Source organism: Podarcis muralis, chromosome 11 (genome assembly GCF_964188315.1).
Source record: "Podarcis muralis chromosome 11, rPodMur119.hap1.1, whole genome shotgun sequence".
NCBI lineage: Eukaryota > Metazoa > Chordata > Lepidosauria > Squamata > Lacertidae > Podarcis > Podarcis muralis.
In genome coordinates, this window is record NC_135665.1 from 32,007,439 (window position 1) to 32,030,744 (window position 23,306).

At 41.2% G+C, this 23,306-nt stretch overlaps 1 protein-coding gene across 11 annotated transcripts in view; it reads right to left on the minus strand.

Annotated features, from left to right (window-relative positions):
* The window catches only part of ADGRV1 (adhesion G protein-coupled receptor V1), a 235,158-nt gene that overhangs the window by 26,136 nt on the left and 185,716 nt on the right, over positions 1-23,306 (minus strand). For 9 of the 11 annotated variants that reach the window (XR_013394656.1, XM_077936223.1, XM_077936222.1 and 6 more), the window contains one exon: positions 12,672-12,829. The exons of the other annotated variants lie outside the window; for them this stretch is intronic. Coding sequence is in view for 8 of the 9 variants with exons in the window: in XM_077936223.1 (XP_077792349.1) it covers positions 12,672-12,829 (158 nt within the window). In the remaining variant the exon portion in view is untranslated. The remainder of the gene's footprint in view (positions 1-12,671; positions 12,830-23,306) is intronic. 11 annotated transcript variants of the gene reach the window in all.

The following is a 23,306-nucleotide window of genomic DNA, read 5'->3' on the forward strand; positions in this document are numbered from 1 at the left end:
GATGCAAAAGATAAATCATATATTGAGGCAGGTAGCTGACAGCATGGACAGCTTCCAGCCAGGCAAGGAATAGCTGCTTAAAGAATTTCAGTACAATTGCCTTCATCACCATCATGACACTGATATTTGTAAAACCCATTGTCTGTTTCTGTTCACAAAGCAGGGGCTGCTTGAAGCAACAGGACAAATGAAGGCAGATGGTAAATACTATGTATATTTCTCCATATCTTTTAAGGGTGCAATCCTATACCTACTTACCGGGCAGGAAGCACCACTGAACTCAACAGCACTTTAGAAAAAGCATGTACAGGATGACGCCGTAAGTTTGGTTTTATGGGGTAAAATTCAATGATGTGCTATCTCAGCTTGACAGATGAACAATGCTCTCCCCCTTCTCCCTGAACACTGTTCTGGTTGTTTTCTTGACCCACCCCAGCCAAGTTTTTTTCAGGGGGGGACCTGAGGGGCGAATGGGGGAAGGAGAGGTAGGAAATACCTGCAGCACAAATGAAAGCCTTTGCACAGGTATCTTTCAACCCCCTTCTCTCTCTCTCTCTCTCTCTCTCTCTCTCTCTCTCTCACACACACACACACACACACACACACAGGCATACACTGGAACGACCCTTTTTGTCCTTATTACGCAAGAAATAGGCACCGAGTTCCACCTGACATTGAGGGGCTCATCACGTGTGCATGACATCACACATGCGACACACATGTGATGTCAAACATGTCGGGAGGAGCCCGCAAGGCATGCTGCTGCCACGGTGAGGCCTGGCAAGGCCCAGTCCCTCAAGATTGGGGGAGGGGGTGGCTCAGCCCCTTCCCCACATACTTTGCAGCCCATAGAATTGGTGCCTATGACAAGAAATATTCCTGGCAGGGCAGTCACATCAGCAGGCTATTCTTTCATTGGTTAAGGAAGAACTCCAGGGTTCACCCCCACCTGTGGCCAGGAAGTTCTGCAGTATCTAGGGCCTCTCAGAAATCATCTAAGACAGTGATCACAGGACTACATCCTCTGAGATGTTTTCTTGATTCTTTTCACAGTAAACCAGATTTACATTGTAATTGCAGTATTATGTGCCTCAGACTTTTTCAGACAGCTGCCTATCCAATACTGATACCCAGTATGGAAAAAGGAATCATCTTAGTCAAAGATTTAAATGGATGTGTCCTTAAAAGGCCCATACAGAAACAGGATACAACCAACTTTATTCGCACCATGGTTAGACCTATCCCAAATTCCTGCCAGCGAGGCAAGTGGAAGGTGTTTTCTTCCCAGGAAATTGTGTCTTATATAATTAAAGTAGTTATCTGCTGTTTGGTGTTAATTTGCATTCATGCTCTTTGCTTCCATTTTTCACTTTAAATGTGAACATCATACTAAGCCACTATGTTATGAAATGAGAAATTAACACAACATTTTGAAAATAATTAAGAAGCAGCAATGCACAAAGTACTGGGGTGTTTTGTTTTGTCTGAATGGCTGAGCTTAAAAAGCAAAACAATATAGAAAATTTGTGCAAGTTTGGCCATCTCTTTCAGACTTCTGTTTATGCAGCTTTGAAAGTTGGACCAGGGGTAGGGGGGAGGGAGAACACATAAACTACTAAAGCTATCATGCTTAGGCACAATGAGAAAAAAGGATGAATAAGCTAACATTTGGCATAGGTTTGAGCTGAAGTTAAGTATAGGAAAGGGTTGGGGGAGAACTTGCACAGTCATTCCATGGGAGCTGGGTGTGTGTTGAAGGCTGCAAACCACTGCATGGGTGGCAGATAATCCACTGCCTGCTTTTCCAAACATGGACTCCTTTCCTAGCCAGCCTTTGTGTGAGATCATAAATTATCCAACAGGTGTGTACATGATGTCTCATTGCTCTTCTCACATCCACCCCACCCCACACACATTTGAGTGAATCAGCCACAGTCCAATATACTTGGTGAGGTACATTTAAAAAAAAAAATGCTTTGTTATATTAAAATGTTAAGTTCAGGCCTTGTGCAGCAAGTGGCATAATTAAAAGATGCTGAAAGTGTGCAGAGCTTCCTGTTTTTCTCAAATCATTTGGAAATTCAGCTCCTGTTCTATTATGTTGCAGTTTTGTCAATAACAATTGCTTCACTATGGAGTGTTTAACCTATTAATACAATGCTGAAATCCAGCCAGTTTTCAAAAGTCAATAGCTGGCCAAGCACTCTGCAGTGACATTTTGTCCTGGCAACCCAGCATATTTTGATCAAACAAAGCATTCAAAACAAGAACAAATAAGATTTGCTAAGCAGCTCCTGGGAAGCCTTAAAATACATGCTTTGAAAAAAAAAGTAAGGTATTGCAGAAAAAGAAGAAGTTGTCAATAACATGTGGTTAAAGGAAACATTAGCTAAGAAATGAAGGGGTCTAACTGGCTTTGTTAACTAGATCCCAGTCTCATACAGACACATATTGCATAGAGTAACTGAGGTCTAAGTATCAGAACAACACTAGGAACAGTAACCACCTACAATTGCCAGGAATAAAACTCAGAAGACGCAATATATCAACAGAATGGTGGAACAGTCAAGCCCTTAACAGAATAGTGTAGGTGAGGAATGTAAAATGGAAGCTTAAGTTGAACATTAAATGCCATTGTTAGGACCTTGCCTGGCTGCTTTACAAATACTGTCAAACAATTAGCTCTTTATCAAACAAGAGGGATAGGAGATTCTGTTTAACTTTCCATCAGTACTATCTATGTTTTGGAAATATATGCACCGATTGACTTTTGCATGTGCAGTCCTATGAAATCTGCTACAAAAGTTCTTCACTACTTAGAAAGAAACTGCAGGGCAATGTGTTATCCTGAGTTGCAGGTGCTTATGCACATGGTTGGGTGGACAGCCTATAGAAAGTAAGGTTTCATTTTAATCTTCTGTATCTTATGAGAATTGCAGCCAGATGCTAGATCAAATTGCATTTGCTGGGGGGAAATACTGAGCACAATCCAGCACAACTTAAGCTTCGATTCAATGGGAGAAGTCAGCACACATTGAATTTCTCCCATTTAAATCACTGTTTTATTTTGTGGATGAAGAGGGACAGAGGAAAAACTGTAGCTAACATAATTTTCCCTTTAAGGATGACTTATCAGGATCTGCATCCAGGAGCCGTATCAAAATTATGTACAGAATTAAATATACTTAGACTAATAATTTTATTTTATTAAAAAAATGCATAAGAGTACTAATGCACTGAATGATGCCATATGCTTCTTTTATGTAAAAATAAAAGACTAACAGAACACCTTTCCAAGGGGAATGTTTAGGATAATATAATGTTTTTATGCTTTCAAAGCCTTCAGCTGAGTAATAAAAACTAAATAATCTGCAAAGGCCATGCTACAAATGGCCCACTACCTTAAGGAACAGAAGGGAAGAACGAAAATTTCAAACTTGCTTTTACAAGCAGCAGACATGCCCTTTCGTGGAGCATGTCACTGGCAGCTCAGCTTATGCCTTAATGAATTGTGCCTTGCTCGGGTGTTTCTTTCTTCAGCACCATAAACATACTTAACAACCCAATCCTATTTATTCAGTGCCTAGTCCCACTGTGTTCAAAAGGCATTATTTCTGAAGTGCATACAATCACATCTTAAGTTATCCGATCAAGCAAATGAAACTCAACTGTCTCTACCTGTTGCAGATGGGTAGCCGTGTTGGTCTGCCATAGTCAAAAAAAAAAAAAAAAAAAAAAAAAGGAATTTTTTTTGTTTTGTCTCTACCTGAGATAGAAGCATCTGAGCCTTTTAAGCATTCCACTAAAACTACATGTCACTTGCTAATGTGTATAAAGGTTGCCTGGGATAGCTCAGTTGGTAGAGCAGGAGACTCTTAATCTCAAGGTCATGGGCAGTGCCAGATTTACGTATAAGCTAAACAAGCTATAGCTTAGGGTCCCACTCTCTTGGGGGCCCCCCAAAAAATTAAACGGAAAGAAAAACCTGGATGTACACTTCCAAAATATAAGATAAAAAACAAATAAAATAAAACCTACATACAGCAACAGTGTTTTGTGTTGTGTAGGCTCCTATGATGTAAGTAATGGGCCCCACCTACTAGCCTGCTCCCTAAAATATCACTGGTTTGCTCATTTCTGTATATAGGTTGTGTCAGGGGCTCAGGAGCAGAGGCACAGGAAAGGGAGGAAATAGAGAGCGAGGGGGAGGAATCCGAAGGAAATGTTAGCGATGACAGTGGTCCGAGGTCTCTGAGTCTTTCCAGCGAATCGGAAGATTCACAGAAAGGGGCTCCCATGGTCAGAGCAAGGGGGGTGCCTAGGGGGACACCCCAGGAAGAAGGGGCCAGAGGGGACTCAGAGAGCAGCAGTTGGAAATCAGGACCAGCTTCCCCACCAGAGCGCAGTAGGGGGGAGGAGTCCCAGGTATCGGGATCAGGCGGCTCACCGCCAGCGGGAGGAGATGAGTCAGGATTGGCCACGCCTCCATCGGAGAGCGAGGAAACGGTCAAGAGGAAGGTGGAAGGCTGGGCGCGCGCGCCAAGTTCAAATGTACAGGAGGGTGGTGCAGTTGGCAGCCCGGATAGGGAGCCAGGTCCCAAAGCCTGCCGAAAGGAGGGGGAGGAGTCAGGGGGGTCAGCGTCAGCGTCAGAAGAGTCCAGAAAGGAGGAGACCCCAGGGGGCAGAAGGACCCAGAGGAGAAAGGAGAGACGGAAGAGGTGGAGTAAGGTTAGAGTCTTAAGCTGGTGTACAGGGGGTGGAGACTCAGATGGAGCTTCGCCGGTCTAGCCTCTAAGACGTAGAGCTGGGGCGCTGCGGCTTGGAAATGGAAACTGTACTTCAATAAAGACTTTTGTACATTACTACCGGCTAGCGTGGGTCCTCTGTGAGCTGGGACCTGGAGCCAGCTCTGACAGGTTGTCTACATTCTGCATGTGCAAATGGCTTCAGATACCTATTAGGTCCATGAATTACCATATAGCATATATTCAACATAAAAAACAGTGTCAATTTGTTGTTGACAAAGAACAGCTGGACATATAAAGGGCCCCATTGCCTTTAGTAGCTTAGGGCCTCATCAAACCTAAATCCAGCCCTGGTCATGGGTTTGAGCCTCACAATGGGCAAAATAATCCCTTCGAACTCTCTACGATTCTATGATGGTTCTTTTAAAACTATTGTGGTGGGAACAGTCAGGAGTAGGGCTAGCAGCAGAGTGGAAAGAACTAGGAGTCGATTTACCAATCCTGATCATCTGCACGGAAAGGGGATGTGCGTGTTTTCTGACCAAAGAGGTAGGTGAGGCTAAAGTTGCACACATTTTCATGTATAGTATGTTAGCATATTGCACAGATTTAATTTGTGCCATTTCAACTATACATGGTTGAAAGCCAGCTGGTTGAAATTTTGCAAGTTAAACACAAGTAAAGCAGAGAGCTTAAAAGCTCTTTTTGTGCAGAGAAAACCCAGTTTGTGCAGAGAAAACACAGCCTAAGAGGAAACTGGCTTTTAAGTCTTGTGCTGTTACAGTACTTTCCTTAAGAAGTAAAGCAGTGAAACCTTTGTTAAGGAATACGGCTGGGATGGGAGACACTTTGGGTCATTCATTAGTAATGATTAGAAAACTAGGTTGTTGGCAATACAGACTAATAAGCTTTATTTGTTAATAAATATCTGGTCCTTGATCATGATTTTGGCATAGCTTATTGGAAAAGATATTTTTCAGCTGTCAACCAAGGATCAAAAGATTTTCAGGGTTTGAGCCACAGTGATTCATGTTTGCCCTTTAAATGTTAACAATTTTATGTTAGCTTGAGTTTGGAGATCAGAAAACATTTGTGCAAATGCTTGAGTTAAAAATACTAATTGCTCAGCACTGAAAAGCAATGAAGTCAAGAACGTATGGCACTTCTAGACTGCCCCTATTTTCCAGGAGGGATTCAAGTACATACTGGAAATTTAGGTTTACACAGTTAAGTGGAGTAAAGTGCTCTGTTGCCCTAGTAGTGCAACAAAGCCACTTAAAAAAAACACACCCTACCCCAGACCAGTTGTGATTTAAAAAGTGATGGTGAAATGTACTGAAAAACGTGGGATGAAGAAATGATTAATGGGAACACATATAAACACTCCATGAGCAGTTCAGGATGAATGTTCATTGTTGTAGAACCTCCCCTCAAACGAATAAAAACGAATGCTCAATAAAGACCAGACACAATGCACACCCTCAAGCACTTCTAAATGTCTGAATCTTCTTTGTAATGTCAGCATATTGTGTTCATTTCCCCCCTGGCTATGGTGTTTACATTACCCCACCCCCCAAAAACCAATAAAAAGAATAATTGGAACATTGTGTTAATAGTGCCCTGAGTTTCTTTGCAAATATTTGCTTTGCTTCTCTCTCTTGAGTTGAAAAGGTGACATGATGTGTTTAAATTTTAATATATTTTTAATTAGTTGGGGGGGGGGAACTATTCTGTAAAGTAACTTTCATTCTCTTCATAGCAGGGCTAGAAGGACAGAAATTGATCTGACGGGGTGGGGGTGGGGGGAAAGAGGGCACGATTCTGCCAAAGGAAAAAGCATTTTAAGGCCTCCTGAATTCAAGGAGAACAATTTGAGAAAACACTTAACTGAACTCTCTCAAACAATCACATAAAGAGCTTCTTACTGCCATTTAATCTTTTCTCAAAAGTTTATGCATGGGCTGCCCCAGAGTTATGTTAAGGAAGGAAACAGAGTCTCAGCACAGGAAAAATGTTAATCCCAAAGTAAAGCCACTTTTAGTAAAGGAAAGCCACCAGCGGACAATGCCCAAGTTGGTGTCGATGGAAGAAAAATTCAGGTATGCTAAACTGGGCAACTTACCAGAATGCCTATGAGCTCTGCATTGCTCCCCAGGCAATGATCTAGCAAGGAACCATACAACTTCCCTGCTTTGGGTGAAAGAAGGGGAGGAGGGAAACCCCTCATACTTATGGTGAATTGTGAAGCCTCCAGTGAGCTCTTAATTATGATCACTGTATGTGATTCCTTGCTTGCCATATCATGAGCCAATCAAGGGGTTTTGGACACACAAAGTAGTTGAAGACATATCCTTCCAGACCAGCCCTCATTTAGATTTTGCCACCGACTGTCCTACCTTATTGTATTTCTCATACATACATACCTGGGGTGGGAAGCCTCAGACGGGTGGGATGCAGGTGGCGCTGTGGGTTAAACTACAGATCCTAGGACTTGCCGATCAGAAAGTTGGCGGTTCGAATCCCCGTGACGTGGTGAGCTCCCGTTGCTCGGTCCCTGCTCCTGCCAACCTAGCAGTTCGAAAGCACGTCAAAGTGCAAGTAGATACCTTCCAGCGGGAAGGTAAACAATGTTTCGGTGCACTGCTCTGGTTCACCAGAAGTGGCTTAGTCATGCTGACCACATGACCTGGAAGCTGTACGCCGGCTCCCTCGGCCAATAAAGCGAGATGAGCGCCGCAACCCCAGCGTCGGCCACGACTGGACCTAATGGTCAGGGGTTCCTTTACTTTACCTTTATTTCTCATACATACATGCCTGGGATGGGAAGCCTCAGGCCGCAGGGCTGAATGTGGCCCTCCAGGGCATGCTATCTGGCCCTTGGGACTCTCTCTGGCCATGCCCCTCATTGGTTCTGCTGCAAAGCCTCTTCTCGTGGTTTTGCCTAGCTAGAATGTGCCCTTGAATGTTAATGCGTATCCTCTATCCAGACAAGCAGTGTGTAGAAACTAGCCTAATGAGCAAACAAAACAAACCCCCAAAACATCTGTGTGGGAATTGTGGAGAGAAAATGTAACAATGAATGGGTTTGGAATGGGGGTGGGGAAGTAAACACTAGTAGGAAACCTCTCTGGGCACAGGATTAGTAGAAGGCAGAAAGGCAAAGCAACAGTCCCCTGAATTAATAGTATCACTGGGTCCCTAAATCAGGTACAGTGGTACCTCTGGTTACATACTTAATTCGTTCCGGAGGTCCGTTCTTAACCTGAAACTGTTCTTAACCTGAAGCACCACTTTAGCTAATGGGGCTTCCTGCTGCTGCCGCGCTGCTGCTGCACAATTTCTGTTCTCATCCTGAAGCAAAGTTCTTAACCTGAGGTACTATTTCTGGGTTAGCGGAGTCTGTAACCTGAAGCATGTGTAACCTGAAGCGTATGTAACCCGAGGTACCACTGTAGTGCCAATATGTGGCACCATCTGAAAAATGGTCAGTAGAAAAATACTGCAGATAGATACCTAAGGGAGGGGTCGGGAAGGGTAGTTTAGACTGCTTGACATGTCAGGCTTCATTAGCGAAGGTGGTATCTGAATTGTAATTATACTTTGTATCGATGCCTGGGGCATCAAAGCTTTGCCATTCCAGATGTTCAGGAACAAACCAAACAAGATTTGTTTGTTCTTTTTTTAAATATAAATATATATGATTGGTTTAAGTGGAGAACTGGGTGTGAACATTTGGAAAGAGATATATTAAAAACAGTTAATGACTTGTTGGCAATTCAAAAGAAGTTCCATACATCATTCCCCTTCATCAAAACTTGTCATCTGTTAGTCAATTACCTTGCATTGCTGCTATATTCTATGACTCAGCATGCTCATTTCTAAGGTGAGAGTAAACACATATATGAATCATCCGCATGCAATGATTTTATATATATCTATATCTGGGAGTGACTTACTGGAGCACGTGTATTTCTGAAAACCAGAGCATGGCAAGTGACCCGCAGGGCTGAGGCGTACAAATTTAGAGCAGCTAGTCACGTTCTGTTCTATTGTTTGGCTATATTTTTTGCAAAAAATAAAAAATGCCCTAGAGATTTCAGACTTGGAACATCAAACTAGATGATCCTACTTAAAGTCCAGAGCAAACTGGATCAAACTTGCAGATTCTCCTGACGGGGCTATGCAGAAACGATTTATGTACTGCAAGTGAACAAACATTGCACACTTTTTGTGTGTAATAAAAGTCCAAGAGCCTGCAAAGCTGCATAAGGAAATGGCAAAAAATGCAAGCGGGGGGGGGGGAGGAGGAATGCACAATCATTTCCCTAACCACTGTTTTCTCCCCTTTAGGAAAACACATGTTGGTACACCATAGAAGGGAGCAGGTGGAATGGAAGGAGGGGGAAGTGGTGGGTTGGAGAAAGGAGCTTCTGCAGTGGCAGATGTAACTACTTGGGCTTCTGATCCATAGGCTCAAGCTGTTAGTTTGTTTGATTTTTTTATTTTAGCTACTGTTCCATTTGGTTCCTCTACAAATATTTTTAAAACTCTTGGCAAAGAACAAAACACTTTGCAGCAAAGTTATACAAACCCGCCTAGAAAACAATCTGAACCAACTGAAACCTTCCAAATAAATAAAGCAATATGGTTTTATAAGCTGAATATGTTCGTATTTCAGAAAACAGAAAACAATCTTTCCCTTTTTGGAGATTTTTAATGCTGAAAGAATGGCCAATGGCAACAATTTTGCTTGGCTGCAGTAACACAGCAACGCTGAACATTTGATTTCTAGCACAGAATCTCACACACCATACAGAATCATGGGAGGTCAGTTTTCATCTGTAAAGAAGATCTATTCATAGACTCAACAGAACTGAAGAAAGGATTCAAAAAGTCAAGGAAGGCAGCATTCTATGCAGAAGCCCCATTGATTGTGTTGGGGCTTAGTTTTGGGTAAACATGCACAGATTGTGCCATTTGCCCAACATGTTGAAATGTGCACTCACAACTTACTGATAGCTCACAATATCTCACTGCTGGTGAAGTCCATGAGCCCCACTCTAAACACTGCAAGGAGGAGTCTCTCTTGTTGCTATAGGTCCTATATTATGTATTAATCACCTTGCTGTCTGATGGAATGCTGAAGATCCTAGCTCTTTATTTGTAAAGAAATTATGGTACCTGTTAGAATCACCGAAGCTTGGTGTCACTAACTTGGGGGCTTATAATGCACAAATGCAAGGAAAGCAACATACTGAAACTATACTGAAACTGGCCCCTTCCTCACTCAATCTCCAAAGCCTCATTCATGCACAGTTCTCCCTCCACCCTTTCTTTCTCCCATCTTCTTACATGGCCGATGGGTAACGGTAACAGTAGCGGGAGGTCCCTCAACCTCCCTCAGGTGCCAGGAATGCTGCTGTGAGTCAAACATCAATCTGGGAAATGCAGTTTCCCATGTCTATTTTCACAGTGCACCAGGTACAGAAGTGGGAGGCAGAGATGCCTCGCTCTACTGCCAGATCCAGATAAGTGATATCACTGGGAACACAGCTGAGTCCAATTTGGTTTAGAATAACCCAAGCTTTCTTTCATAGGCTTTGTGGAGGCGGGGCGGGGGAATAGAATCCAGCTGATTCTTGAGCTCTTCCAGATCCAAAGCAGGTTTCTTCAGAAGTCATGGCACTATTCTAAAGTGACCAGGACTACTCTCTCTCTCTCAAGGACGGAGAGAGACATTCCCTCCCTACTCAATGCAATGAGGCACTAGGGGCAAAGGGAAGCTGCATCTGCAATGGACAGTTCTCAACGAGGCATCTTGTCTATGCAACCAGGCTTCAACAACTGGAACTCATTCACCGGGGCTGGACCAGGTAGTGCCCTAGATACCACCAAAGACTGACAGTGGTATTCAAGTATCAATGGATCTGAGCATCTTTAAACTTGAAGTGGCTAGCCTTACGAGTGTCACAGTGTGCGTCCAAGTGTTGCTTTGCATCCACAGATAGGCTAGTTTGCAGGAGATACTTAACCACTGGGAAAGCTCTGCAATGAACTCCTAACATCTAATCTGAAGCGAAATGAATTTTTTTTAAAAAACCTACACCAAGCTTTGTATGACCCAATAGTACCTTCTACCTTAGTACCTTCTACCTTAAAAGGTCATTCATATTTCTTATAAACACAACAGGCCACAATCCAATAAGCAAAGTGCGCCAGAGTGCATTCATTTAAATGGGCTTAAGTGCACTTAACTCTGAGTTAGAGTGTTGCCAGAGTTGCTCTTTCTCTACAAGTTATACTTTCTCTAGGGAGAGTACAATTCCTTTATACATTTCACCCTCAAAAGACTCACCTATTTCTGTTTGAAAAAAATGTTCCTGTTGACACATCTCGAAACACATTACCTCTTAGTAAAATCATGTATTTTTGCTTCTCAGAATTCCTTTCCTATCAGGTTTTTCAGGTCAGTAGGTAGACAATACCATTTTTAATTGCACAAGGATATATAGTTCAAGTCCTTGCTGCAAAATAGGACTACTCGCTAGTGACTATTAAGTCACAGATCAACTGATGCAGTCTGTAACAGCATACAAAAATTAAGAAGCAGATGCATGGCAGAAGATGCTTGAAGCAAAAATAATTACAGATGGCTCAAGCATGTTGCATGCCACCTACAATAAACACACACGCATACACCAGATGACGCAGTCTATTGATGCCATACACATCACCATTTTTTTTAGTACCATGCCATAATCCTGCTTTGTGAAAAAGCTACCAGAGACAACCTTCGTGATCTAGAACTTTATCTCATTGATTCATTGAATTTATGTGTTCATTTTAAAGATGGACTGGCTCTGATGGGCTTACCAGCCCCATGTTTGCTACTGCAGATGGATAACAAACTACGACAAAAGAAGAAGTAATAAAGGCAATAATCCACCTGGCCTCTTCATGCTATCTAAGGTGATAACAAAAGTTATATGAAACAGCAGGTACATAAAACTGACTTGAGCAGCAAGATCCTAAACACACTAACTCATCGAACCCTCTGAGTTCCATAGGACATATTCCCCTTAGGTATGATAACAGAAATGCAGCTCCCTGTCATAAAATCCACCACTTTTCTCAGCGCTCTTTAGTTTAAAAGAAATTGAAAGACACAAATGGCAATCTAAACTTTCCTTTCCGCTCTAATTGTCTCAGAAGTTTGAAGTAAATAAGCCAGGAAGTGGGGGGAGGGGAAAAGGGGAAACGAGTACATCGTGTGATCAGATTGTACTTCTTTTTTTCTCTCTCATGAGACAAAAGACTTGGGTGTCCAGGACTTATGCCAACAGGAAATTCACTAACATGACTTCTTCCTAGACGTAGAAATAAACTGGCAGAAGATCAAAACAGAATGAATAAAAATAATAGCAAAAGGGATCCTCAGTATGTTAGGTATAGTACATTTGGAGAGTTGCTCACTGACTTTAGGTCACTATAAGTGCTACACTTAAATTTATCTGACCTGAGATTTAGAAGAAGAAAAATCTATGGGGATTTCCTCACAAATCTGATAAAAGAGTAAGTATTTGTGGAGAAATCCCTACCAATGTTCTGTGGGCAAAATCAACAAAGACTTTCTCAGCACTGGGAGAGCTGAGAAGCAGGACTCACTCCATCGACTCTGCTGCGACATGCCAGCTCCATCAGGCCTCCTCTCCCACAACTGTCATCTGGGGGCAGCCATTTCACCCGGCTGCTTCAGGGGGAGAAATAGGAAGGAGGACTTCTTCACCTGTTTAATTTCAGCACAACACAAAAGCGGTTGAAGGCACAGGAAGCCTTCCAGTAAGAAAGTGGCTACCTATTTGGAGAGACTGGTTATTGCAGGAACCTGCCTTGTTAGTTTGATTAGGACCATTCTATTTTCCATACCTGCAGCATTCGTTCTTCCTCTGAATACATCATCATATGCTTTCCACTGGGGAGTCACCTGATAGGCATGGATAAACACCACAAATACCACCACCAAGCATACTAGTGGAACCAGCACGGCAGTGAAAAGGGCTGCATAAATATTTGGGATAAAGCACCTGGAAAGAAAGAGAAAAACTAGGTAATTTCCAGACATTAGAGGCAGTTTGCATGGTGCAAGGGAGGGGGGAGGAATCCGACATTTCTTTACAAGCTACAAATTGTTTAATTACCTACTCAAATAACATGACTATTTATTTTCAAGCGGTCTTAATTGCCTTGTACATCTTGAAATAACGAAAAATCATAATTATTAAAATGTGATTAATTTTCTTCTTATTCCAATATAAACAAAAAAGAGCTAAGTACACAGGAAATTATTTTTTATAGTTCTAAATATGTTTTTTTAATATGGACACTTAATTGCACCATTTCTTTAAAGTGTGCTGTGTAATTTTCCATTTTGAGCCTTTGTAACCACAAACATCTATTTTTTTTTAAAAAAAACACTTTAAAAAAATCAAGGAGTTTCGTGTGTAATGAAAGGCAATAATTTCCATTGTAGTTAAACCAAACTACACGCCACTTGGAGGCTGAAGCCATTTTCCCTCACCAAACTACCTCCTCTTGCCATTTCCTCCTCCTTTGTGGCTGTTTGCTTTTTTCATCCATTTAAATTATAACTTACACTCAGTATTTTTACACTGTGGTGGGGAAATGGGTGAGGCTAGACCTCTATATTCCAATTTGGCAATCAAAGAACAGGTGGAAACAAGTACTTTCCTTCTGCAAACCCAACCGTGGGTGGGCAAATTAGGAGGGGGAGATGGATGAGCATTGCATTAGTCAAGGATGGATGAGAACATTGAAATTCCATCAGTGGAGAAGAAGGCAATGTCGCATCTTCCAAGGACAACTTCACTGGAATATTTTGCACAATGGATTTTAGCGCCTAGTGCAGAAGCAGTGGCTCTGAACAGGTTTTAGGAATGCAGGACACTTATACTGAGTCAGAACATGGATCCATCTAGCTTTTAGTACTGCCAACACTGGCTGGCATCATTTCTCCAGAGTTTCAGATTGGAGACATCCTCAGTCCTGCCTCAAATGTCCCACCCATTAGCTACAAGCCTTCCCTAAACTCAATACATATTCAGCTCCCTTGACTTACTTACTTACACTTCCCTTTGCACTTGCTTGCATCCTTTTTTAAAACACAGCACTGTTGAAAAGTATGCCTCTAGTATGTGCTAGCATTACAGCTGCTGCCATTTTGTACGCTCCTTAGTAAAATGCTGAATTTCTCGATTTGCCTCAGTAAAGTTCTTAGGACCTTTAATCTACACCATTAAAGACTGCAACTCTAAGCATGCTTATCTGGGAAAATATCCAATTGAACTGAATATGGCTTAATTCGGACTAAACACATGTAAGATTGCACAGACAATGACACATAAGTTATTTTATTCAGAAAATAAACAGGTTTTTGGCTGTACGGGAACAAACATTTTCAGCTCAAGAATTCCTATCAACAGGATGTTCCTGCCGTTAATCCACTCTTAACATCTTCAAGGAAGCACACAATCATCTGATTTTAGAAACTTCATGAAGCATGAAGGATAAAAATATACGTCCGGCTTAAGAAGAGAAAACATCATTGTCAATTTAGTTTCCAATGAATACAAATAGATTTATTCTTCTCCATTGCTAGGCACAAAGCTCCAAGTAGATTCCATTCCTTTGGGCTTTAATTTCTGAACTCTGTTATTTCAAGGAAAAAAGATTTATAGTAAAAATTTCAATTTCTTTCGGAAGGTATGGTGCACCCATGACTACTTTGCTTTTTACATAGCAAGAACAAACAGGTGGGTGGGGGGGAAAGATACAAAAAAAACCCAAAGCTACTTATTAGTTCTCCGAAATATGAATGTGTAATGTTTATTAGTACAGTCGTTGTGATTTAGGCATAAATATCATTAAAGGTATCCTCATCTGAATGCAACCACCCATGTGCAGGTGGCTTTACAAAGGGTTCACAACAGATGTTCTGGACATGCACAGGTGGGCATACACTCCAGTATGCTGGGCCATTATTGAGGTACGGGTGGCAACCATTTCACACGGGGGTTCCATTCCTGGTCCCTACGTGTGTTGCAGAGTGTGCATAAGCATGCCCTACCCCCTTCCGGGTCCAAAAGGACACACACGCCAGTGGTCGCACATCAATTGGATGCACCTAAAATGGTCACTGACTGTATTGGAAACTCACAGGCCTTAAATTCCCAGCTGTGGGTCTGCATTACTGTGTGTCTGCATTTAGCCTTATGCCGATTCTGCCAAGGTGTGGGCAGCTGTACCTACGCAAACCTGGATCTTTTACATAGTATTTCCTCTCTAAAAAACGGAAAGAAAGAAAGAAAGAAAGAGAGAAAGAAAGAAAGAAGAGCCTACAAAAACTAACCCATAGCCATGGTTCCAGTGCATAACTAACTTTAAACAAACTACACTCTCACTGTCAAGACTGACAAATCACAAAACCCAGGGCTGGATTAACCATTAAGCAAAATAAGCATGTGCTTAGGGCATCAAGGGAGGGGGGGGGCACCACAGAAATTTTCCATTGCCGGATTTACCATGGACCAGCAACTCCACTTTTCAGTTTACAAATTCTGTGACAAAATCAGTCTAAATTAAAGCACAAAAGCACAGGATTCAGCTGTAAGATAGTACTGAAATTGTTTGTATCATGGAATAAAGTGGAAGTATACAAAAATAAACATTATTTTCCATCTTACTGTAGGTTTTGTTTAATTTCGAAAAATAAAATTTTATTTTATAGTTTATTTTTATATATATTTTGAATTAGATATATATGGGGGCACCAAAAGCTTTTAAGTGCTTAGGGCCTCAAAAGGTCTTAATTCAGACCTGACAAAACCTCTATTAAAACTGAGGAAGCATGACTAGTAGTGTCTGACAGATTGAAAGCACCTTCCTATGCTCCTAATTCTAGCCTGAACAGGGCTCAGTGGAAGTTCTAAGATGACATCATGTACAAGGAGCATACAGTCATTGTGCCAACTCTATAAATGGGAACCTGCAAATTTCCTATATCTGCCCCCCTGTACTGATCCCGTTCATTTCAATGAACCTAATGAGAGTTGCTGGGCATTTAAACACATGTCATCCCTGTTTCTGTGAATTCTAAAGGAAGATTTTAAATTAGGATTGACTCATTCCCCTTCATTCTCATTCCTCTGTTCACACAATCAAATTCTAGATTCAGCTTGAGTTTAAACTAGAAGCAACAAAGGTCAAAGAATAGGTTGAGCCTATCAACAGAAAATAACTGAGAGGAAAGCTATAGCTTCCTACATAAGAAATTCTACCAAATGAAGATCTGCCCTTTTCCCCCCAGTTGCAAGCCTCTGAAGTAGAGGCTACTACAATTACTGGGTGCTCTTCTTGCTCTTATACCACCTGTAGGAAGGAACACCAGTATACCAATCTTACTCTGTTTCCCTTTTAATTCTAAATCACCTTCTTGTTGAATGCTTGATATTATGTGCTCTGTTCTACTGAGTGCATGTAAAGACTTATCAGAGCAATTAATTGGAACATTTTGAAATAGGTTATTGGCAGAAAATGCTGACTTGGCAAAATGAGCTTACCTGCTGACCCTCCATACCCCTAATTCTTTTGTAAGCAGTGCTCGGTTGAAACCCAAGGAACACATACATGCAATTGCAACCCAGTTCCTGTACATACACACAAGAGGGTGCATGGAACTAGGTGTGTTTTACATCTAATTTGACACTGCTGTGGAGAGTCGCCAGCAAATTCCCTCTGGCATAAACAAGCACAGCCTTAGCTTTAATTAATATACAGTCACACCTTGGCACCCGAACGCCTTGCAAGTTGAACATTTTGGCTCTCAAACACCGCAAACCCGGAAGTGAGTGTTCCGGTTTGTGAACGTTCTTTGGAACCCTAACGTCCGACGCAGCTTCCGATCATCTGCAGGAGCTTCCTGCAGCCAAGTGGAAGCTGCACCTTAGTTTCCGAATGTTTTGGAAGTCAAATGGACTTCCAGAATGGATTCCATTCGACTTCCGAGGTACCACTGTACGTCCATTGGGCTTCATCTGCACTATACATTTAAAGTCATATCATACCACTTTAAACAGCTATAGCTTCCCCCAAAGTATCCTTGGAATTGCAGTTTGTTACAGGTGCTGAGCTGTGTTAGGAGAATCTTAACAAACCACAGTTCCCAGGATTCTTGGGCCTGAAGCTATAACCTTTGAAGTGGAATATGAGACCTTTAAATGCATGGTGTGAATATGACCCATCCTCCTGCAGCGGTCAATGAGTGTCCTCCTTATCTGCCACCTTACTCTTTCCCCAGCACATTGATTCAGGGAACTGAGCTCTGTGACTTGCTGGGTCCCCTACAGTAGCTTAAAATGGGTTAAATATTAATATAGCAATTTTTAGTGCAATTTTTAAGAACCAGGTGGACATGCACTGTTGCAGTCAAAAAGGGGAGATGCCTCAGACATTATTACTATTACTATTACTGTTACTATTATTACTATTACTATTACTACTATTTAAATTTGTATACTGCCCTATACCCATAGAACTCAGGGTGGTTCACAACATAAAATTACAATTTTGTTACAAAATACGTAACAAAAATAAAAACAAAAACAAGCCAAGAATCCACTCTTCCACAGCACATTTAAAGGGGCATCGGATGTCAATCAGCCAAAGGGCCCTCCTATAATAATTCTCCTTTGGCTGATCCTCTTGTCCTAAGCATGATCTCTCTCTGCGTCAATGTCTTTAGCCAGGACAAACCAATTCATGTGTGGGCTCATTCTTTCCTTCCTGCAGTGTGAATTGCATATTGTCTCTTACACTGCACAACAGTCCTCTCATCGGATTCTGCTGCCGCTTTATGCATGGTGACTGCTTTTAAAATGACTGTGTGCTCTTTGCATGTATACTCATTTTGTCCCTGCGGCTTCCTTTGCTGCCCACAGAATGATGTGGAGAGATGCACAGAGTGCGATGAACGTATCAGAAGAGTTATCTGATTTTGGCCAGTTCAGTTTGTAAACAGTGGTATTACAATTTGAGAGTGTGTGCATATCGTTGTTCACAGTTATTTACTTTTTAGGAGAAAGCACTAAGGCAGTATCTCTGAGTGGATTTAGTCTGCAAATAGCCCTAAATCTACATTTGAAAGACCTGAGCAGAGATTCTGAACCCAAGTACCTCTTATCAAAAGAACTGCATCTGGTGTTCCCAGCTGACGAACAGGAAACAGCAGACACATGCTGAACTATATGTAAAGGCAGCAGTACAAAACCTTCCTATTGGCTGCTGGTGCTGCTGCACGCTGTTGCTGAGCAAACATTAAGACAAATGCTTGAGCTTACCACTGGCTCAGATCATGTTAGCTTGTTTGTTCTCTGGAAGGAAGGGGGGAGGGGACAGACAGTTGTGGCTACTTACATCTAAAGCATGGCAGACTGTGAGTCTCGTCAGCTCTCTGTGCTACAAAGGAAACACTAATGAGATTGCTATAGGCATTTGTTGCTACGTAACTCCCACAGAATAAAACAGGGAGCTATCTTTTAGTCGACCAACTTTTATGGGTGCTAAAGATCACCTAATGTAGATTAATTGCCCCATAGCTATTCTGCTGCATTCATAGTCGGAGTCTTCCCAAACACTAACTTTCTTTCAGGAGGACAGCACAGACATCATACATCTGCTCAGATGATACTGCCTCAGTTCCAAATAAATCACAATTTCCCAGGGATCGGTCTGTTTACTATGGTTACTTGAGGGTTTTCTCTCCCCACACCCACCCACAAGCACAGTTTTCTGTGGGAAAGATTATGCAGCAGTGTCACAGGCACCTATTGGATTGTATTTTGTGATGTAACTTCCAAGCCAGCCAATAGCTCCTGTTTTCCAGTATGCAGCTTTCTTTCTAAACATTTTCATGGCGCCTGCAACCCCATTCACATAATAAAACTATGTTGACTGAAAACCTGGGAGGGATAGAGTGGTATTGTGCTTGAGGCCTCAACCCAACTCCAGCATACTCAGAAGATTGGGACAAAGTGAGAAGGCATGATCCCACTCCCCATGCTCAGTCAATGCAGCTTCGTATGAGCAGACTGTGTGTGCTTGCCCTAGCCTTCATCAAAGCACATACCGCTAGTTATGAAAACTCCAAAGGCTGCATCCAGTACTCTCTGTCTCCTAGTGCAAGGGCTCTTGCACCAGTACACGAGTGAGTTTTAATGTTGCACAACAGGGGACTCCAATGCAGTAGATGCAGTAGCAGAAACTCATTGTGCAACGGATCACACAACAAGGGGCTCATCCATGCTTTCCTTTGCCCCTTGATATCTTCTGTTTGTCCCATGATTTCTAGCACGGGTCCAATAGGTTTCTCTTTCATTCTGCTGCTTTCCCTGGGGAAAGCCCACTGTTTACCGAACAAATGTCAATTCACAGAAAACCCAACTGATGTTTTGTCTGATTCAACAGTAAACCACAGGCTTTCTCAAGGAAAGTGGCAGGACAGTACAAAAGCCTCCCAAACCCGTGCCTAGGAGTCACAGGACAAACAGAAGAGTGGATGATCCCCAAATTACCAACAACTTGCTTATGCATTCTCTTGCAGTACAAAACGAAACATTTCACCACTGGAACAAGCATACATGACACCAGTCAAGCTTGCAAAAATCTATCATTTGCCCGATAATAAATGTTGGAAATGTAAAGAAACTGAAGGTACATTCTTTCACCTTTGGTGGACGTGCCCAAGGATTAAGGCTTTCTGGGAGATGATATATAATGAAATGAAAAAGGTATTTAAATATACCTTCCTGAAGAAACCAGAGGCCTTTCTCCAGGGCATGGTCGGCCAATTGGTGCCAAAGAAGGATAGAACTTTCTTTATGTATGCCACAACAGCAGCAAGAATACTTATCGCAAAGTATTGGAAGACACAACATCTACCCACCCTGGAAGAATGGCAGATGAAGGTGATGGACTATATGGAACTGGCGGAAATGACCGGCAGAATCCGAGACCAGGGAGAAGAGTCGGTTTAAGAAGATTGGAAGAAATTTAAAGACTATTTACAGAAATACTGCAAAATTAATGAACGTTAGAATGATGTGGGATTGAAGTTAAGTGGTTTTCAGCAGTAATGTTATAAAGATGTGTAAAAATGGATTGTTAACAGGGGATAATCTAAAGTTATAATATATTAAGATTAAAGATTAGGATAAAAACAAAGAGGGAAAGGATTTGCTGAACCAACTAATTGAACTGGATACAAAAAAGGGAGGTGTGAGGAGGTCTGGGGAACAAGCGAATGAAAGATAAGACACGGAAAGATTGAATTGTTTTTAACTGTTTTTACTTTGTATTTTTTCTTTTTCTTTTTTCTTTTTGTAATATTTTGAAAACTTTAATAAAAATCTTTTAAAAAAAACAAAAACAAGCATACTGCCAAGTGATTTTAACATAGAAAAAGGAAAGCAAGGCTAGCCCCACCCTCTTCCTTTTTTATTATTTCAAATATTAAAAAATTCAAAAATACCACAAGTACACAACTTATAAACAATCACTAAATATTAAAAAACACATTTAACTATTAAATGCAGTCGTACCCTGGTTCTCAAACACCTTGTGACTCAAACATTTTGGCTCCTGAATGCCGCAAACCAGGAAGTGAGTGTTCCTGTTTGCGAACGCTCTTTGGAACCTGAATGTCCGATGCAGCTTCTGCGGCTTCCAACTGAGTACAGCTGTACTACATGGAAGCTTTAGGGACTGAATACAGGCCCCTTTGGCAGGCACGTTTGATCATAAAGGTACAACAACTTCATAGTTGGAATGTAAAATTCAACAGCATTTGATAACTTTTCAAATCAGCTGATAAGGCAACCAAAGGGCATATTTAGTTGTGGAACAGAAGAAAACTAAAATAAAAACTAAAGTTACACCCTTCCTTTTGCACATATGCTGGACTTTCCCTTTATTACTATTTACAGAGCTCTTGTTTTGGTTTCTCTTTCATGCAGGGTACCTGACTTCACCAGAAATCCCCTTAACTGCCAATGCAACATCAACAGGGGATTTTCTCTACAATGCATTCTGCTCTGAGTGCAAGCAACTTTAAAAGTAAACAGTTCTCAGATGAGCCGTATTAACTGTTGACGTGTCCCAAGTTTAAAAACAGCTGTGGTGTGTATGACTCTATTTACTCAATGACATACTGAAACTTTTGGACTTGTTGCTATTGCCTGCAACACAGTTTATTTTGAATTGGCATTTTCTTGAAACAAATAATATTTTGGATTCATATTACAGTGGAGAACAACAAACAAACAAACAAACAAACAACTCAACATGCCTCCCATTAACAGTGATTTTTGCTCTTTCGCTTTTGTTGTTTGTGTGTTTCAGCTCATCCTGTAAGATCTCTGTAGGTTGTATTACAAATTTTGATTTGATTCTACCAGATTGTAGAATTATGTTTAAGAGGAACTGATCAAAGCAGGGAGTCGTCTTCTTTTTGGAACTGCACCTATTTTGATGCTTTTTGAAGAGTTGTAAAGCTGCAAATGCAGTTTAGGATTCAGTGCATTTATTTCTGAAGTTGGCTTCCTCCTTTGTTTGCAGTGCACTGATACCTTGCACATTTCACTCCATATATCAGGTGAAGTGGCCTGGTTTTTGTTAACGTTCTTTGAAACTTCTAACTATGCATTCATTCAATTAAAAGTACATTCACTCACCCTTTATCTCCCTTTTAAGCAGAATTCATTTTGGAACTCTTGAAAAACTGCTTCATGAAGGACAGGGAGGTGGGTTGGTGACATCCCTAGTTTCAGCATCAGCTGTTTTCTGTTTCACTGAGAAAAGACTTCTAGAGCTAGCAGGTCACCACTCAAATTATTTATGTCTCTATACATTTCAAGATATTTACCAGTTTGATTTATCAACCTGTTCTGCACACTGTAGGCTGAAGTCACATTTCAGAAGTTTCAACATAAAAGGAACAAGTTCAGCGATGACAGATGTAAAGCTGAATAGCTGTATAAGTCAAATTGCTGTGTGCTGTAATGTTGAGAATGATTGGGAGGTATCTGTGTTGTCCCAAAAGCTATTAAATCAAATGTGAAGAAACGGCGTTGAGGGTATATCAGAACTCTTCCTTTCCCACCACAAGAAAATGTGATGCCAAATGTTATCTTGACTATGTTGCATGAATCAAGAATATGTGAGTTTTCAAGTTCAGGATATGCAAAGAAAGGATAAGAAAACAACGTATAAGCTGTCCTGCCTGAGCTCCAGTAAATGAGGACAAATATCAAGTGAGTCTTGTAAGACAGGTGACAGGTTACAAAAATGTCCTTTAAGAATGATAATGTAAATCTGTTCCATCTAACTTTATCGATTAAAGCAATTTAGACTTGTTTTATTTGTCTTTTATACAGAAAAGTAGGATTTTTGAAAAAAATCAAATACATTTGTAAGGCAAAACTCAGCTAAATTTTACTTAGAGTAAATCTACTGAAATTAATAGACCTAGCTTTGTTAATATCAATGGGATTACTTGGAGTAAAACTTAGCTGAATACCACCCACAGAGTTTAATTTTCCAAGTGGGCAAAACTGAAAAATCACTCCTGATGAGATTCTGAGTGTGTTTGTGGTTGGTACTGCTAGTCTCTAAATTACAACAGCTGAGTGATAGTCAACATTAACCCTACTCAGAGTAGACCCACTGAAATCAATGGTCATAAGTAGCATAAGTCCCTTAAGCTCAATGAAATCTACTTTGATTATGACCTGGGTATCACCCATTGTTATTAAACGAATGTGTGATCAGCCTATATTCACAGCAACTCAATGCTTTCTATTTTTGTCAGCTATAAAAGGTTCAGGTTTTGATATCATTCTAAGAACAGGAATGCTGGGCAAACATCTCTCTCACACACATAAACAGACACACTGGAAATATTTCTGAGTATCTCTGATTTAACATGCATACACTGGGGGTGGGGGAAGGTACACAATCATTTGCAGGGGGAAAGTATATAGCATTCTGTCCCAGGAGTATGATATTGCTACCACACCTAGTCTTTGGCAGTGTTTAAGATGTCACAAGACTTGTTTTTGGTGCAACAGACTAATAACTGGAAGTTCCCCCTGGAAGTTAAAATCACCACATATCATCTAATATTGGAACATCTTTGTGTGTGCAGTGATCACACAGCTAAATGCACATCTTTTCCAGCTCCACATCTAACACTTTACACACTGAGAGTTGCATCCAGGTCAGAGCCCCACTGTGGTCAGTTAAGATGAATGCAGGTGTAGATGTCCACCCACTCAAGTACCTAGCATTTGATTGCAGGAAGCTTGTGCCGGATATGGAATCATTGCATCATGCATGGGTGTTCCACTCATCCAGAAATACTGTATGCTGCAACCATTCTAAAATTAAATGCTAAATTGTCCTTCTTCACAATCTAAAAATGGCTACAGTTTC